This window comes from Etheostoma cragini, chromosome 15 (genome assembly GCF_013103735.1).
Source record: "Etheostoma cragini isolate CJK2018 chromosome 15, CSU_Ecrag_1.0, whole genome shotgun sequence".
NCBI lineage: Eukaryota > Metazoa > Chordata > Actinopteri > Perciformes > Percidae > Etheostoma > Etheostoma cragini.
Genome location: NC_048421.1, coordinates 6,248,810 through 6,266,297, shown reverse-complemented (window position 1 = coordinate 6,266,297; position 17,488 = coordinate 6,248,810). Strand labels below are relative to the sequence as shown.

The 17,488-nt window shown below is 39.3% G+C and overlaps 3 protein-coding genes across 6 annotated transcripts; all 3 read left to right on the top strand.

Moving 5' to 3' along the window:
- Nucleotides 1–1,866: 1,866 nt before the first annotated feature.
- natd1 lies at nt 1,867–4,171 on the top strand. Its single transcript, XM_034895010.1, has 3 exons — nt 1,867–2,153; nt 3,314–3,432; nt 3,622–4,171. The coding sequence occupies exons 1-3, from the start codon at nt 2,054–2,056 to the stop codon at nt 3,736–3,738; spliced, it is 336 nt and encodes a 111-aa protein (XP_034750901.1). The 5' UTR covers nt 1,867–2,053; the 3' UTR covers nt 3,739–4,171.
- A 2,897-nt stretch (nt 4,172–7,068) lies between these two features.
- tmem11 (transmembrane protein 11) lies at nt 7,069–10,333 on the top strand. Of its 3 annotated transcripts, none has more exons than XM_034894984.1 (2): nt 7,069–7,217; nt 9,216–10,333. In XM_034894984.1, the coding sequence occupies exon 2, from the start codon at nt 9,223–9,225 to the stop codon at nt 9,730–9,732; it is 510 nt and encodes a 169-aa protein (XP_034750875.1). In that variant the 5' UTR covers nt 7,069–7,217; nt 9,216–9,222; the 3' UTR covers nt 9,733–10,333. The 3 variants fall into 3 exon arrangements, with proteins under 3 accessions (XP_034750875.1, XP_034750873.1, XP_034750874.1); XM_034894982.1 differs by lacking the exon at nt 7,069–7,217 and adding an exon at nt 7,536–7,698; XM_034894983.1 differs by lacking the exon at nt 7,069–7,217 and adding an exon at nt 8,513–8,636.
- Nucleotides 10,334–12,072: 1,739 nt separating this feature from the next.
- On the top strand, nt 12,073–16,669 carry dhrs7b (dehydrogenase/reductase (SDR family) member 7B). Of its 2 annotated transcripts, none has more exons than XM_034895095.1 (7): nt 12,073–12,252; nt 13,180–13,339; nt 13,546–13,664; nt 14,526–14,736; nt 15,022–15,114; nt 15,228–15,380; nt 15,694–16,669. In XM_034895095.1, exons 2-7 carry the CDS (start codon nt 13,186–13,188, stop codon nt 15,897–15,899), a joined length of 936 nt encoding a protein of 311 aa, XP_034750986.1. In that variant the 5' UTR covers nt 12,073–12,252; nt 13,180–13,185; the 3' UTR covers nt 15,900–16,669. The 2 variants fall into 2 exon arrangements, with proteins under 2 accessions (XP_034750986.1, XP_034750985.1); XM_034895094.1 differs by having other exon boundaries at nt 12,243–12,278; nt 13,183–13,339.
- The last annotated feature ends 819 nt before the right edge of the window (nt 16,670–17,488 follow it).

The following is a 17,488-nucleotide window of genomic DNA, read 5'->3' as shown; positions in this document are numbered from 1 at the left end:
CTAGAAATACTGCAAAGGCTTTCAAGTTTATAATACAACACAGCATTTAACTTTTAGGAGTACAATCCACAACAGCACTGTAGAGAAACACGTGAACCGAGTCCGACAGAGAAGGATTTGTCTTCTGATTTTACATTTGCTGTGCTGAGAACACACACACAGCGACACAGCTGTCACTGTGAATCTGTGAGCTGTGAACTGACCTGAACTATCAAAACTACTATACATCACTCGTCTGAATAAAAGCACTTTTTAAACACCAAGAAATCAATTATCATGTGATCAGCAAATGTGCCTAAACTCATTAGTAAATCAGATATGTGGTTTAGGCAAAAAAATGTAAAGCAGTACATTGAGATGGAAAATTTAAATACAGTAGGCTATACAGTGGTGCTTATAAGTTTTTGAACCCATGCTTAAGTTGACAAAAAAAGAGGAATAAAAAATACCCTTTGGGAAATTGATCTTAATGCCTTAATTAAAAACAAAAGAAGGAAAAAAACAACCTTTGAGGACACAAATTCTTTTGTGAATGAATATGGTATTATAAATAAATGTACTGTATGTTTTTCCTTAAAATACAGGGGGCATACGTATACACACCCCTATGTGACCTGTAGCACTAACATGTGTTATGATGGAGATTTATGAGACAATAACATGGAAACATCTGTCCAGTGTGGTAAGGCTAGACCCCTTCCGGTATGCATAAAGGGCAAACCGGTCCAATGAGGATGCTGTATACCTATGTCTCCACTCCATTCTACAGCACCTGAAGGCCCCAGGCAACTATGCAAATGTCCTTTTTATAGATTACAGCTCTGCTTTTAATACAATTTTTCCCAGAAACGTTTTTCAGAAACAATGGGGGTCCATAATTCCTTATGTCACTGGATTTAGGATTTCCTATTACAGAGAACACAAGTGGTCAAAATCAGTAATGAGATCTCTAATGTCCCTAAAGGTTGGATTTTCCAATTTTTTTGCAAAAAGATCAATTTCCAAAACATTATCTTTTATTCCTCTTTTTAGTCAACTTTAGCATGGGTTCATAAACTTATGAGCACCATTGTATATATAAAAAAAAGGTTTGAATTAAATTCCTCCAGTCTGGAGAAAGGTAGAAATGAGTTCAACAGGTTTATGGACACACGTGCAAGGCATGGGAACAAAACAGGCTCTAGAGAAAAAATGACAACTTTACAGCAAATTTTATGATTTTGAGATGAGTAAGAAATTGTTTAATCTTTTTTTCTAAAGGTTAAACACTATATCAAATAGTTTAATCTTATGCCGTGAGGCAATTCTAAGTGGCTGTAAGTGATTATAGTGTTAATGACTTGAGTTGCTAAACATGTAAATCTGACACTTTTACTTTTACACACACCATATATTTTGTTTATCATTTTCAATTCCAAATACTGGTATGAAAGAGAAATGTAAGAAGTGTTAATATGGCATGCTATTTTAGTACCATAGGTAAGGTTGGTCCACTGTAGCTTCCACAGCGCTGTGGAGGAAATTCACTGCATATCAACATCTGGTATACTTCAAATGCTCTGAACATTTAGTAATTAGAGTTCACTCCAAATGTTTCTTTTGCCAAATCTGAACCATTAACTAAAGAGACAACGTTAAGTAGGCTATTAAACTAGCTTTAACTCGGGAAATTTCATGATTAAACTGCACTTTTACATGCACCTATTTCCCCAGGTGACTTGAATGCTGCATTTGCGATCGGTCTCAAAGTAAGGGAGTGTCAACGCCAACAATTCTGGGTAACATCAAACAGAATTACATGTTATTATAACTAGCTATGTGTAACGTTACTAACATAGAATTATCTTATTTGTTTACATCTATCTGCACTGTTCTCTCCTCTCTGGCAATGCCGGCGTTGATTGGCTGGCGGTCATATTACCTCACAGCTGATTTCGTTGGATGAGGTGATGTGTGCTGCTTTGACCGTTCATAATTTATTTTCATGTAGCCATTTCTGGTTAGCATCGGTGAAGAGTAGCATAGCAGTCATCGTCAACTGTAGCAAGCTACTATGGCACAGGCAGCACCAGCAAATGTCTTCGACGCAAACACCTCTCAGATCCAGGTGGAACACGATAAAAAGCGTCGGCAGTTTGTTATAAGACTAAATGGTAAGTTCAACATGTAAACATTAGCATGCTAGCTGGCTAATGTTAGCTCCGAGGTTGTTGTAGCTAGGTTTTCTTGCTTGCAACGTCGTCGCCGTGTCCTTATTGATAACTCCAGCTGCCATTTAAGACACAGAGGCGTTATTTAATTCACATCTTAGGAATGTCACGTCTTTATTCCATTCTTACCCAGTGTCAGGAACTAAACAGACGACTGTGCTTCTTGGTCAAAGCTGCTAATTTCCTTGACTTGTAACTTCATCAGCTTGTTTTCGTTTCATTCTATTACACCCATGGCTCCATTCCTGAAAGCAAATATGCAACCTTGAATTGCATCCACTTATGAAAGACAATTTAATAGATATTACTCACCATCAGTCATTGTTTTTTAGTGACTTTACCGTATGACGAGTTAGCTGGTGATCCAACCTGTATGCTTAAAACACCAAACATTTGAAGTTCCCTAAACAGACATACTGTATTTTTTTTTAATGAGACCCATATGGGTTGTGGCAGGTTTTTTTAAAACTTTTATTTCAAACCCATTTTATTTACACAGGGAGTTACATGTTTAAGTTTTAAAGCTGATTTGTTTAGTTTTTTTAGTTTGACAAACTAAACGGGTGTTTTGAAGTGTGTGTAGCTGTGTGTCCAGGTTAGTTCCATTTAATGTTTTCATGGAGTCATGTTTTCATAGATGTGTGATGTGTTCACAGCAAATAGGTGAAGATCTTCAAGTTTCTGTCTCTCTTCTACCAGCTACTTTATTCTTTTCCGCAAGCATTGTCCGAACCTGCTAGGCAATGTGTTTTTTTCATTTAAAGGCTATTGACTTTGGCACCACATGGTATCAAACCCTAAAGTTTTGAGGTTATTGAAAGCACACAGAAGGAAATTACTCATGCCTTGTCTAATTGTGCAGCCGTGTTGCATAGATTTCAAGCTGCTCCTGAAACTTGATCAATAACTAAGACTATGTGCGTAACACTCAACTTTTGTGAATCTGCTTTGCCCCTAAAGACTGACAATTGTATTTTTTGATATTATCAGTATCAACCAGCGAGGTGGGGTTGCTGTTGCATTTTTTTTTTTTGCAAGCTGTATGAAACTGGGTTGAGACCAACTTAACACAATCCAGAACTGTGACCTCTGTCTGCCCTCAGGATCTCATGATCGTGCAGTTCTTCTGTATGAATATGTTGGGAAGAAGACAGTGGACTTGCAACACACTGAAGTTCCAGATGCTTACAGAGGTAGAGGAATTGCCAAGCACCTGGCCAAGGTAAAACTCATACATTTTCATCTATCATCTTACGAGAAGAAAGTTTATCTTTCTGTTCAATTCTTAAAGGCCTAACATGTAGTAATATTATAATTATTATACTAATAACATAAAAAAATATAAAAATGCCTGTCAGAACCGGTGTGATTTTTATTTTTTTATTTTTTTTTTATGCTTCCGTGATGGCAGGCAGCCATGGATTTTGTGGTGGAAGAGGATCTGAAAGCCCACTTGACCTGCTGGTACATTCAGAAATATGTCAAAGAGAATCCTCAGCCTCAATACTTTGAACATATTTATCAATGACCCTACATGACTCTGACAGCGAAGAGAAGGAGAAAGAGACTCCCAGGGGATAAATGTTGTGTGGCATCATGCTTTGGAAGTACAGGCTGAAGTACAACAAACGCCCTTCCAGGCATGTCCCTCCAGAGGCAACTGATCTCACGGCAAAGACGTCCATGAGCTGAACGTTGGGTCTACGGGTCCGTAACAAGGGGATACACACTCACCAGTAACAGAAAGTGTATCTGCTGGTCACTACCTGTAAAAACATGAGCAAATAAGCTAACCAAAGCTGAAGCCTGTTACCTCATACAGAAACCTTCAAGATCGACCCATTACGGACTGGAAACAAGGGTTAGGCTGCATTCACATCAAATCGGGTGTTCGCCGAAAACGCCAGTCCTCTCATTCATGTGAATGTGGCTACTGCGATTGGGCTGCAGAGGATGTCGGGGGGGAAAATGCAGCACCTTAGAGCGAAAAGTTGAAACAGAATTAACGACACGCTACCAATCACTGCAAGTGTGTCGTACTGGCAATCAGAGAAAATGCAATGGATCGGGGAACACAATGGAAACGCAAATGGCTCGTTTATGTGACACTCCCATACCGTCGCACAACGGTGCGCTGATCACCACAACGCCTGAATTGGTGGGAATGCAACCTTAGGCCTGTAAGGAGAACAGTTGGAGTCAAATCTTATATGTTGCAAATTTCCTGTCCTTTGGACTCACTCGTTATGAGCTGAAGCCATATTGGCTTCACTGATGCTCAAACGTTGATGACTTATATTTCAACCCCCTTTTAATATTCTTTGGCTTTTTATTTCTTTCTATTTGCTTTCCTCTACTCTCTTAAAAATAGTGTTTTAGGGCTAAGATGATACTATATGATATGATGTAAACTGATTCATAAAAATAGAATGAGAGAACAGACATTTCTAATACAAATCAGCAGAGCAGGATGGTTGGAGTAGCAGCCATTTTTATGTGTGCCATTGCAAACAGACTGACCGTTTTAGCGAGCCAACTCATTCTATTTCTATGGTCAATGCACAGTGCTGAGTGCCACTTTCTTTTGAACTTATCAAATTTCCACAGTAAAGAGTGAAATGTCCACTACTCTTGCTATATTTCTATGCTGTGAATGCTAAACACATTATTAAAACATTGAAGCAAAGAAGTATAGGCGTAAATTGGTGGATAATTAAAAAAAAAGACTTTTTTTTTTTTTTTTAAGACATTATTTTCCCAAACTGTTTGGTTCAAGTGTTATTCCATCCACTCTTCCCAGTAACATAGATGTACCGTTCATTATTGGAGTTACAAATGGATTAGTCAAAGGTGCAGAGATTTGTAAACCAAAGAACACAAACTTAGTCTAACTCCACGGACAAAACTCATAATTGTCTCTATGGTATGTGTTAAATATTGCAGGCACTCATGATGCATTAGGTCTGAAGGTTGTCAGACACTTCCATGTGGAGATGAATAAATATCTTAAAACAGCATTTTAAAAAAACTGCCGATATATTTAGGGCATTTACATTGCGTTGTGTCCATCACAAACTGACACTGGATCGCCTGGATTTTTTTTCTTTTTTTTCTTGTCATTTGATTCTTTTTGTTTGTATTCACAAGGCTTCTTTCGCCAGCTGATATTAAAATAATAAAGGTCATCATGGAAGAAGGGTTTTACTGAAAGATTTACTGTAGTTTCCTTTTTAGGCTCTTCAGGAGCTTCTGCTGTTGACAATCTTCATGTGTTGAGGAGAAAAATACCTCAGGTTCCTCAACACACTCTGGCAAGACACACATCAACTGCTTTAATCACTTGAGGTAATTGCAGGAAACCACTTTCCCTTTGTAAAACTTTGCATTTCGTGACACACCTATTGATAGACCAAGGTATTATTCTATTTTTTGTGTTCATGTTTATATTTGTGTGTTTTCTTGAACAGAAACTAGTGTCTAATTTAACAGTTTTGAGCAGGTGGCTCTGCCATAATGTACCAATTCCTGTTATATTGTTTTTGTAGCTTTACTTTTTTTCCCCATTCTTGTTGTATAAATAAATAAAAACAATACTCCTCACATTAATGTCAAAGTATGTATTTATAAGATAACAGGAAAAGATGCACATAGATATTTTTTTTTTTTTATATAGGGGTGACCCAACTGAACTGTTTATTACAGTGGCGAACTGTTTTTAGTAATGTGGTATAAAAGCCATTATATTGTATTTATACAATGGGTGGATTTAAATCTCATGGCAGTACAGCAGTTTTTAAACCTTTTAATAACTAGGACTGATACTTGTTTTAATGTTTTGATTTGTTTGGAAAAGATTTTAATGTCCACCTCAAAACACCTCAACTAGAGTTTAATCTGAATTCATTACATAAGTACTATAAACATATTGTAACTTTATTTTCGCTTTTGGCGCCATCTAGTGACACTATGAAGAATTACCTGAACTCTGTCACATTTATGTGTTATTGACAATCTAGGGGCAAGCCCCTCAAATGGGTGGGTAGGAAAAATCTGCTGGCTTATCTCTTGTTTTCCAGCGTAGCAGTTAACCCATAAACCCAGCTGAGAAACCCAGATTCTTTGGAACTCTCATCATAGAGCATCTATTTCTATATTTCCAGAAGAAGTGCCTTAAGTGCTCAAAACATGTATAAACTCCAATTGATGTCTAAAGTCCTTGTGAATAATGAGTCAGGTCTGCAGCCAGGGCCATGGCTACCAGTGAGGACGCTGCGGTCATGTCCTCTGTAGTAGCCCATTTCTGGGAATCTAGAGGTTTCAAGGGACCTCAGGGGGAGTTAATGTTGTGTTTTGGGCCAACACAAAGTTACTTAATGAAGGACTAGGGCTGTGCATTGATAGCATTGCCAATTTGATAGCTAACTTTGAGGAATAGCCTTTAAACAAGTATTTGCCCTTTTCTTTTTATATGATAAAATATATCAAACAGTGAAGCTTTGCCTGAAAAAAAATGTAGCCTTCTCTAACAGTTTTCTAATTTCAATCAGGAACTACCTGACTGAACAGATCTAACCAAACATGCTGTACCAACCTTCAATAATAATGTAGCTTAATTAAAGACTTAAGACGAAATATCCATAAAGGATTAATAATTCAATTTTCATTAATTTCATTCATTAATCAATAAATCATTTAACGACCAACAAATATTAATGTCTCTTAATAGCCTACATCAGTTGAAAGGACTCTAAATGGGGGTTCTGAGGCGATCATGGTTTAACATCAATCATCAGATATTATGTCTGCATTTGATTTGAATAACTGCATCATTTAGCCAGATGACATTTGATGCTGTTACACTTGTAGTTTCAGTCGTAGCATTTAGCTTCAGCTGATCTCCCTTTCTTGAACGTAGCTTTGTTACATCAAAAGCGCTTCGGGTTACAGCACGCGGACAGTGAGCCCATACTTGCGCACGGTGACACTGAGAGACAGAGCACAATATGGGTGAGTAACCAGAACCTACCAACACAAATCCTATCATGAGACTGCTGCGGTTGGGTGGAAGGGACACTATATTACACACTTTGACTTTAACTAATGCATGCAATATACTTTCACAATTTCCAAATAAAAAATCTAAATAGCTGCTGTCTTTTTATTTGATGTTCAGTTTTAATATATTTACTTGATAAATGATTATCTTTTAAACAAACATACCTCCGTTTATTTGTGTTAGCTTCATTTAGAATATGGTCTGACCTCTCAAACTTCTGTGGGCTAATACAGCACATAGAGGCAGGTACTCCTGCTTTATGGCTTCATGGGAACAGTAGTCCTCATTCAAGTCGAAGCGATGCGCCGACTGCTTTGACATACTACATTACCCAGAAGGCTTGGTGCTCTCATACGTCAACTGCAATCACGGTTGTCTCACCAACATGGCGTCGCTGGGAAGGAGGCGCGGTGTCCCAGTAAGCAGGGAGAGGTCAGTTACTAAACATCTTAGTTATTAAACGAAAATGTTTTAATATGATACATAATTTTGTCGAAGTCGCCATTTACCAGATCCCTAACATGCATGTCGTTTGAGACTTGGAGTGAAATGCCAGCACGTCAAGTCGGGATTTTATCCCAGGGTTAGCTCACGTTAGCAGGCTAACGTGCACAACTAGCTAACGTTAGCAAGAAAATAAACTAGCAGTTCATGGGATGTTTTGGTTTTTATACACCAGCCGATTAACCATGGGAAAAGTTGAGTTTAACAGTTTGTTGTGGCGAACGCTGGTGTGATATGCCACGGCTCACGTGCTACGTAATTATGGCTCAGTTAACAGTATTTTCCGCTGTTTGCCAACCTGTTTCAAAAGTAAAACGGTCCTCAACTCAGCTGGACAATGTTCCAACTTTTTACCATGCGCGTTAGTTAGCTAAGTCTAGCTAATGTGTTATCTAACCGACGCTCAGCTACATTATGCCCCACTGTGATCCTCCTCAATACTCCTTTAGCCAATGCTCCGCTGTGTTTAAAGTCGAATAAGCTTGGTGTCTATCTCGTTAGGGTTTGTTTGCCATCTTGTCAACATGTACTAGAAGGCCTCAGAGTGGTGTCACGGATCCGCACACGTTTGTCATATTTAAAACTATTTTACAAACCACCGGAAATATCACTTTTCAGAAAATAGTCGATTAATTAGCCAAACGCAAACAAGTTAAGGGTTTTAATTTATCTGTACAAGAGAAAAAAAAAAAAAGTTGTTGGTAACGGATCGTTTTAGGTGTCATTCCATATTTCAAACAGATATGTTGGCTGTTAGAGAAAGTATTTTGTTTGACAGCCCTTCAGATACCAAAACGTGATGACCATGTGATGATTGTGACATTTCATGAATTAATGTGAAGCAACATGGAGCAAATTTACTTACAGTATGCAACCCAAGTGCACACATTTTAAGTTATTGAACTTTATTTTTTTTAAAGATATCTGTAGTTGAGGGATTTTATAAAGTAAATACAAACCTCAAAAACCATGAATGCAATACTTGATGTATTGAAACAAGATTCAAAGTAATGGCAGTGCTATACAAAACTGAGACTGAACAGCTCCCTCTACTATGTACAGTATACCAAGGCCAAATGGGAACGTGAACTTCACATCAAAGTAACATCAAAGTAACGACAGAGGACTGGTTCAACATGCGTGGAATGTAACACACCATTACAAATTCAAGAATATGAAGGGAATTTTGAGGGAGAAATTTAACTTACTACTTTGTCAATCCTAAAATAAAGAGTAAACAAACAATACACAAGAAGTATGTTGGCAGATGTGGGGGAACAGAAATTCATCCCATTCTATACATAAACTATTCACTGGTCCATGACAAATGGACAGGTTGGTGTAAAAATCTCGGCAAACCAGCGCTAGATTTGTCAAGTCTTGATGTTCTACTAGTTATCCTTTCTCTTACTGTTCCCGGCTGTTTTTTTTCTGTTTTTGAAAAGGGGAGTGATGGCGGCGACAGACTGCTACATTGTGCACGAGATCTACAATGGGGAGAATGCGCAGGACCAGTTTGAGTACGAGCTGGAGCAGGCGCTGGAGGCCCAGTATAAATACATTGTCATTGAGCCCACCCGCATCGGAGATGAAACGGCCCGTTGGATTACCGTGGGCAACTGCCTGCACAAGACGGCCGTGTTGTCAGGTGCTGCTTGCCTCCTGACGCCACTTTCACTGCCTGTTGAATACTCGCGCTATGTGGCGTTGCCCGCTGGCGCCCTCAGTGTGGCCTGCTCTGCCCTCTATGGGATTTCTTGGCAATTTGATCCCTGCTGCAAGTACCAGGTGGAATACGACAGCCAAAAACTCTCGCGGCTGCCCCTGCATACGCTCACCTCCTCGACGCCCGTGGTGTTGGTACGCAGAGATGACGTCCACAGAAAGAGACTCCATAACACGATAGCACTTGCTGCCCTGGCGTATTGCGCCAAGAAGATCTACGAACTCTATGCGGTATGAGTGCACTCTGAAGAGGGTTTAAGAACCAACAGAAAAAAGGAAAACAAAAAAACAGAACCTATCCACCCCCCGATGTAAGAAAAGTGGAAGTCACGATCAGGCCCAGCAGTTAGCTCCTCACATGGTGGGTGCTTCCATTTTGAACTATGATCAGAGGGATATAGTTAAAACTAGAAGGAATTGTTTTTTCTGTTTCTTTACTTCTATGTGACAACAGCACACTTATCGCTGTAGTACCCTTGCGCCTCCTCCCCTGTGCCCTCCACCTGCATCCTTGACACACAAGCAAGTGCACAAGGGTACGGCAGCAGTTAATCTCGATTAAATTGTATTGCAGTTGAAACGGACCGACATGTGTTGGGTACCGAGCTCTTTCCCCTTTCCCTCGTAATTTTACTGTACCCTTCTCTTGCTGATCATTACATCACCCTTTCATTAAACATTAGAACATTTCAAACTAACTTTTCTGTACTTTATTTTACCTTTTTTGTTAAATGGATTCTACATGATGTCCAGATAAGAGAAAATAACTGCAACTTATTTGAGATTGTCTTGTTCATGTAGATATTTTGTTTAAGAGTGCAAAAAAGATCTCATGTGAAAATGCTATGGCTCAATGTCCTCTTTTGAAACACTAACTTTACAAAGCCACATTTCACACATGCTTCTAAAAATGTATATTACATTGACATCAAACCATTATAATTGAAAGTTAAATATAAACAGACACTACAGATACCAATTGCACAGCAAAATATAAATTCTACTTTCTTGTGTATGTTTATCCAGTGGTGCTAGTTATTATTTGCTTTATAGACTTGGGGGTTGTTTTACAAAAGCAGACTTTATAAATCCAGGATAACCGAGGCTGGGGAGGAGCGACTAAGACTAGACTAGACAAACTTAAGTATTCTGATAGATGCACGTTCAAGGCTTTCCGTAACAGACCACGAGGTCAATAGCAGATTTACTGATGCTAAGCTAGAGAATATGCATCGTTCATACTTTACACAGAGTGAGCATTATATTGTCAAAATATAATAATGTGAAACATTTGTATACAAAAAAAAACCACAGGCACTGTAATGACACTGTGAGAGAGCATGGCTGGACCAACTGAATGCCTAATTTAGGTGTCTCTGCTTTTGTGAAACCGATTTTAAGGATAAATTGAGCCAGGATAACTGGGAAATGCCGGCTTAATCCCTTATCTTGGTTTTTCTGAAACGGCCCTTATTTGTTTAAAACCTTGGGGTCCGATGAGGAGGAGGTAAAAGTATAGACAAAGGAAAATATGAGTTCTGAAATAACGAGACTTAACAGTTTAATAATAAAGTGGAGTTTAGATATGAATTAGTTGAATACTATGAGTGACCGTAATCTTGTTGGTCACTGATTTAAAGTACATTTTATTTAATTGTACATTACAAGCAGAATCAAGGTTGTTGACTCTGCCAGCAGGATTTGAGCAAATTTAAAACATGTTCATGAAGTTTCCTAAATCATTTTGTGTAAATCCCTTAAAAGGTCAATAAAACATTATCAAATATTGTAAACTTAAAGATTTGAAAACTGGTGGTGTTTCATAAGTAGTTTGATCACATATGCTAACAGACAACTGTTATTGGTAGCAGTTTATCACGGAAATGTAAAAGTCTTGCCTTCACAATATTTTGTCATTTTCTGACATAAAGAGGATATCTATAACATGTATTACACTGGTTTCAAAGGACAGTAGCTGGGTTTATTAAGAGTTCAATTGTTAAAGAAAATAGTTGACATTGCTACTTGTCATCCAACTGTCATAAGCTTAACCAGGGTGCTTTTGTTTTTAAACTCATAGATATAACGTAGTTTAACATGTGTACTGTGGACGAAAGTACCTTAAAACAAGAGAAGCTCTCGGCTTTAACCTGGAGAAGAATCACTCTGCACCTTTGACACCTGTTGTGGACGCCCGCTTATCCCCTTCGGCGGGCGTCCACAAAGCGTAGCTCCCAGGGCGCCATTTTCCTGCTACAAAGCACTCAGCCGCCGTTAGCATTCCATTGACTGCCATTCATTTTGTCGCAACTTTCACAGCGAATCACTTTACATCTGAAGTGTTTAAAAACTTAAATTGTCCATTTTTCATTTCTAAAGAAACACGACAATGTATATAAGGCTCAATTGCCGTAAGCCTCACGTTATGGCTCCGTAGCAGACGTTTTTGAAAAAGAAAAAGAAAATAGGCTAACGGTCGTGTCATAACCAAGCGACTTGCTGTCGCATAGTCGACAAATCACCGTACTGTCAGGAGAGGCACGCAGGCAGTTTCGACTGACATTAGCTCTTCGTCTGCAACATTTGGAATGATTGAGATTTCTCTTGGCACAGTTACCAGAAGACTTACAACTTTCAGACAGGTTGCTAACGTCACATCTATGTCGGCAAGCTCAGTTGGAGGGTGCGCAGTAACGCTCAGCACTCACAGGAATAGTGGTTTTCTTTAACTGAGTAACCCATAACCCATAATTAACTCACCCTGAAGCTGCACATCAACTCAGGTGAGTTCTAACTGGAAACGAACATTAGTGTATGAGTGTTTTATTACACTGTGGAAGGTAGATAACGTTAGCATTAGCATACCCATCCACGTGTAAACGTAAACATGACTTTACTATCAGCAACGTTAGAACTTGCCGAGCTCATTGTGTCACTTGTAAGCAGGGTCCAACATTATAAATACTATTTACTAGCCAAATGCTGGTACAATATGCAAGTGGATGTTAAACTTGTTTCACTCGCCAGCCAAAAACAATGGTAATGATTGAATGGCTGGTAAAACATAAATAATCACTAGCCATTTGATTGGTGGACAAAACAGTTGTGGACTCTGCTTGTATGTCAGGGTTTTAACATCTTACCTGTTTATATTTTGTGCTCGTGTTAAAGCTGGACGTTGTCGCCACTGATGGCAAACGTTTCAAGCAACACATTATGATTTCAGTCTCACTAGTCCCCGTGTGCGTGTGTGTGTGTGTGTGTGTGTGTGTTTGTGAGAGAGAGTGTTAAATAAACTATCCATTACTTTTTAGATGATCAATCATTTAGCCTATTAATTATCAAACATTATGAGGACCTACTTGTCGGACATGTCTTAACATTATTTCAGTTATTTCACACTTATTTGTTAAGTATATAATTCCATATGTGTTCATTCATAGTTTTGATGCCTTCAGTGATAATCTACAATGTAAATAGTCATGAAAATAAAGAAAACGCATTGAATGAGAAGGTGTGTCCAAAGCTTTTACCTGTACTGTATATTGTTATATAAAATGTTATAAGAAGACCTTTGTTTTGTGTCTTTCATGTGCAAGACCAATGGATATAAATGTTGTAATATTGCAGATCAACTGTGGCAGTTGGGATAAACTCTTGCTAGATGTTTGTGTTTTGTATCTGCAGCTAATGGAGCGTGTCATGGGAGGTGCAGTGCTTCCGCTTGTTTTAGCAGGTGCGGGGATCTTGCTGCTTTATCGGATAATTGTACGTCTCAGACCAGGAGCTGCTCTGCAGGATGCTGTGGTGGTCATTACAGGGGCCAGCTCTGGACTGGGGAAAGGTCAGCCTCCTGATCATTTATTCTTCACTTCAGTTTACATGTAGATGCTTTCTACAAACTAAGTAATATTAATATGCAGCAGTTCCTTTCCATTAGGTAGTAGTGAGATATTGTGCAGTACAGTATTTAATTGTTGTGTTGCATATGCTAACATGCCCTGGTTTGATATTTACCATGAACAAGAGGTGTGTTTTTTTGTGTTGCAGAGTGTGCTCAGGTCTTTCATGCCGCAGGCGCACGGCTCCTGCTGTGTGGACGAGATGCAGCCCGCCTGCAGCAGGTGGTCCAGGAGCTCACAGCAAGTTTACCAGGGTCAGGGCGACAGGTGTGTTCACGCAACCTTAAACATAGTTAGACACAGCCAATGGCTAAATAGCGTCACGTTCTGAGGCCAACAAGAAAGAAGAAGAAGAAAATGTTTAAACATGTTTTAATTTGTGGCAGGGTTGAATCAGTGGTAGAGCAGGTGCACGTATTTTTATTTTTTTATTTAACAAGGAAAGTCCCGTTGAGGTTAAAAACCTATTTTTCAAGGGAGTCCTGGCGTATACTTAGAGACTTGTGCCTCGACACAGAGGTCCTGGGTTTGAGTCCAACCTGTGACAATTTCCTGACCTAATTTCCTGACATTTTAACTGTCTTGTCAAAAATGAAAGTGGAAAAGCCCAAAAAATAGTCTTTAAAAAAAAAATGTTTTAATGTATGCACCAAACCAAAGTAAATACCTAGTAAGTGCTACTTACCTGGCAATACTTCTTTTTTTCTGAAGCTGAAAAGAAACTGGGATGGTTGTGGTTTAGATCTAGAGGCCTCGTCCCTCAACCACAAGATTGTGAGTTTGATCCCAGGCTGGTGGTTCGATCCCTGGCTACTTGTCAAAGTGTACTTGAGCAAGACACTGAAGTGGCTCCCAGGATGATGTATGTGGCTGTCCACTGCTCCTGATGCTTAGGATGGGATAAATGAAGAGATTGAATTTCATTACAATGTACTGCACAATTGTATGTAATCAATATCTCTATTATCACTCTTTTCCAAGAAAGTGCCACTATTCTGCACGAGAAGAGAAAACTGTTAACCCTGCGTTTCATCCAATATTTAAGCTCTGTGTATTAAATAATGATTTGAAACAGCTTGAATGCTGGTGAAGACTGATAACAACTGCTCTGTTTTGTTTAACCACTAGACTTACACTCCCAGCATCGTTATCTTCGATCTGGCTGACACTGACACAGTGGACAGAGCCGCAGAGGAGATCCTGAAATGTTACGGAAAAGTGGATGTCCTGATCAATAATGCTGGCATCAGTTACCGCGGCAACATACTGGATACACACCTTTCAGTTCAACGAGATGTTATGGAAACAAATTACTTTGGGCCCGTTGCGCTTACTCAAGGTTTGTGAGCAGTGCTTTTGGTTGATAGATCTGAGTAGGTTTGATACAGGAGATGGGGTTAAAAAGTCAGAAATACACGAGGGAGCCAAACCATAGTGAAGGTTTTTAAAGAATCTTGAATTAAAATAAGGAAGGGAAGTGGTTGAGGCATAAACATAACAAAGCTAGATTATCATTGGACAATTTCAGATTTCCTAGAAGAGTAAGCACAATATTCTACATAAATCACTTTTTATTTTATTTGTTTTATTTGTTTACTGTTTTGCTTCCTTCTCTCCGTCCCAGCTCTCCTGCCATCCATGGTTCAGCGGCGCAGTGGCCACATTGTTGTCATCAGCAGTGTCCAGGCCAAGATAGCCATTCCTTACAGATCAGCTTGTAAGTGGTCTTTACTTGTTTAATTAAAGCAAGCAAATACCCAAGAGGTTTTTCAATCTGTGCGACTGATTGGAAATGAAGAAGGACTCTGGTTTGCACTCACTTTGGTTCAGATGCAGCCTCTAAGCACGCGACCCAGGCCTACTTTGACTGCTTGCGGGCCGAGGTTGAGCGCTACGGGATTCCAGTGACTGTGATCAGTCCAGGATACATCCGAACCAGCCTGTCGGTCAACGCTGTCACATGTGACGGCTCTAAGTATGGAGGTGAGGCAGCGAAATGTTACTGTTTACTCTAACAACAAGAGAATTCCAAGCAGCATGAGAAATATGCATTGTAGACATGAAAAGAGGTTAAGATGACATACAGAAAAACCCCAAGTTGATGTAAAAAGAGACACATAAATACTCTAAAATAAATTAAATCAGACAGATGATTTAAAAAAAAACCTAACAATGGAATTAAAATAAGACCAGAGAAGGAACACCATCCAAGTAATTTAACCATTTTCTGTATTATTTGACCTACTGACTCCTCTGTATCATTGACATGTGTCTTTTTGTGCAACACTGTATTCAGTTTTGGATAAAACCACAGAAATGGGGAAGGACCCCAGGGATGTGGCTCAGGCAGTTCTGAAGGCTGTCCGTCAGAGGAGCAAAGAGGTTGTTCTGGCAGGACCTCTGCCCAATCTGGCCATTTACCTCCGCACACTGTGGCCTGCACTCTTCTTCAAATTGATGGCCTCTCGCGCTGGCAAGGAGCAGAAACCAAAAGACGAGTGACGGCAGCATGTGAGGACCACGAGGCTCACTGGGCATGCTAGAGGCACATGGACTAAAACATGAACGTGACTACTTTAGATGGAGGCCAAGAGGTGGGAACAGATGAAGCTCAATAATAACACAAAACAAACCAGAAACCCTTTTTGTTGTAACAGGATCTACGGTGAGTGTCTTTTATGGTTTTGACTTGCATCTGTGATGGACTAGTTAGCAAGGTGTGTTGTTCAGCTATTTCATACATTGACAATACTCAAAGCTGTGCTGAATAGACGTGAGCATGTGATGCTGTTTTTCAGACTCTCATGGATTTGGTTGACAAATAAAATGCTTTAACTTTTATCTATTTACTGAAGCATTTATGTTTAATTTGTAATTCTGTCAGGTCTGGGAAATATTATTTTCCCTATAGGAGCAATACTATTATCTCACTGTCTTCTGGTGTCCCACTCATGACATTTACCCTTCAAAGCATACAGTATACAAGGTACAAGGTAATGACTGAAAAAGAGAACAGAGATTTAATTTGTAAAACATAACACTGACTCGCTGTTCATCTGAACAGTAGAAACAACTGTTTCTACCAAATTGCAGGATGTAAGTGTTCTGTATGCTGTATTTGCAGAGGCTCTACCCACACCAGTTGCAGGAAGATATAAAAGAAGAACACTTTGTCAATAATCTTGAGTCTTTCCTAGAGATGTGGTACAGCACCGACATGTTTCTGCGTCAACAGTACAAGACGGCGCATCGCTGTAAGGGATTGACAAAAACGTGCTTTGCCTTAAATTCATGTAAAGGAAATAATGGTTGTTGCTTTTGTGGTCAGTTTGATTTCCTATTCAGGTCAAGCAGTTGTCAATGTTTTATCACTTTTATTTCCGTTTTGTTTTGACGAGTGAGAATTCTTTTTCTTCAACAGTCGGGGATTCAGTATGGGCCCGGCAGATAAACTAATTATCTATATCTGGAAAAGCTGACCAATCTTAAAGAGACAGTTACATATTTTTCCTGCTACCTGTTGCGCAGGTTATTCTAAAATAATCCTAAGCAGTTCATGTAGGAACTGCTGTATTTTCTTTTACCCAAATAGACCCGCCAACCGTATCACACTACAAAAGTCCCCTGTGGTCTAACGTTGCTAGCTTGGTGACATAAGTTTCTAGCTAACTAATACTGCTAGCTCACTTGAGCTAGCTAACGTTATAGCTCAGCCGTTGAGCCAAGAGGACACCATTTATGTTTACCATTTATGTGTACACAGGTAAATCTGTCATAATAAACATGGACAGGAATAAATAATCATACTGTATACAAATTTCAAGAGATGGCAGATCAAGGGAATTCAGGTTCTTAATAGCCACAGGAATAAAAGAATCCCTGGCATGGCTAGTTGTTAACATAGGTAGCCTAACCTATGTTAACAACTACTCAACAACCTGAGTGGAGCAGATTAAACTAAAGAGTGGGTGATCAGGGCAATTTAAAATGTGGTTAGCCTTACCCCTGACCCGTTCATCATATACACTCACCGGCCACTTTATTAGGTACACCTGTCCAACTGCTCGTTAACACTTAATTTCTAAGCAGCC

Bases quoted from the DNA above. Each gene is read 5' to 3' on its own strand.
- tmem11 (XM_034894982.1), top strand. From the start codon at position 7,652: ATGGCGTCGCTGGGAAGGAGGCGCGGTGTCCCAGTAAGCAGGGAGAG. The intron at 7,699-9,215 runs GTCAGTTACTAA...GTTTTTGAAAAG, and splicing joins GTCCCAGTAAGCAGGGAGAG to GGGAGTGATGGCGGCGACAG.
- dhrs7b (XM_034895095.1), top strand. From the start codon at position 13,186: ATGGAGCGTGTCATGGGAGGTGCAGTGCTTCCGCTTGTTTTAGCAGGT. The intron at 13,340-13,545 runs GTCAGCCTCCTG...TTTGTGTTGCAG, and splicing joins CAGCTCTGGACTGGGGAAAG to AGTGTGCTCAGGTCTTTCAT. The intron at 15,115-15,227 runs GTAAGTGGTCTT...ACTTTGGTTCAG, and splicing joins CATTCCTTACAGATCAGCTT to ATGCAGCCTCTAAGCACGCG.
- natd1 (XM_034895010.1), top strand. From the start codon at position 2,054: ATGGCACAGGCAGCACCAGCAAATGTCTTCGACGCAAACACCTCTCAG. The intron at 2,154-3,313 runs GTAAGTTCAACA...GTCTGCCCTCAG, and splicing joins GTTTGTTATAAGACTAAATG to GATCTCATGATCGTGCAGTT. The intron at 3,433-3,621 runs GTAAAACTCATA...CCGTGATGGCAG, and splicing joins TTGCCAAGCACCTGGCCAAG to GCAGCCATGGATTTTGTGGT.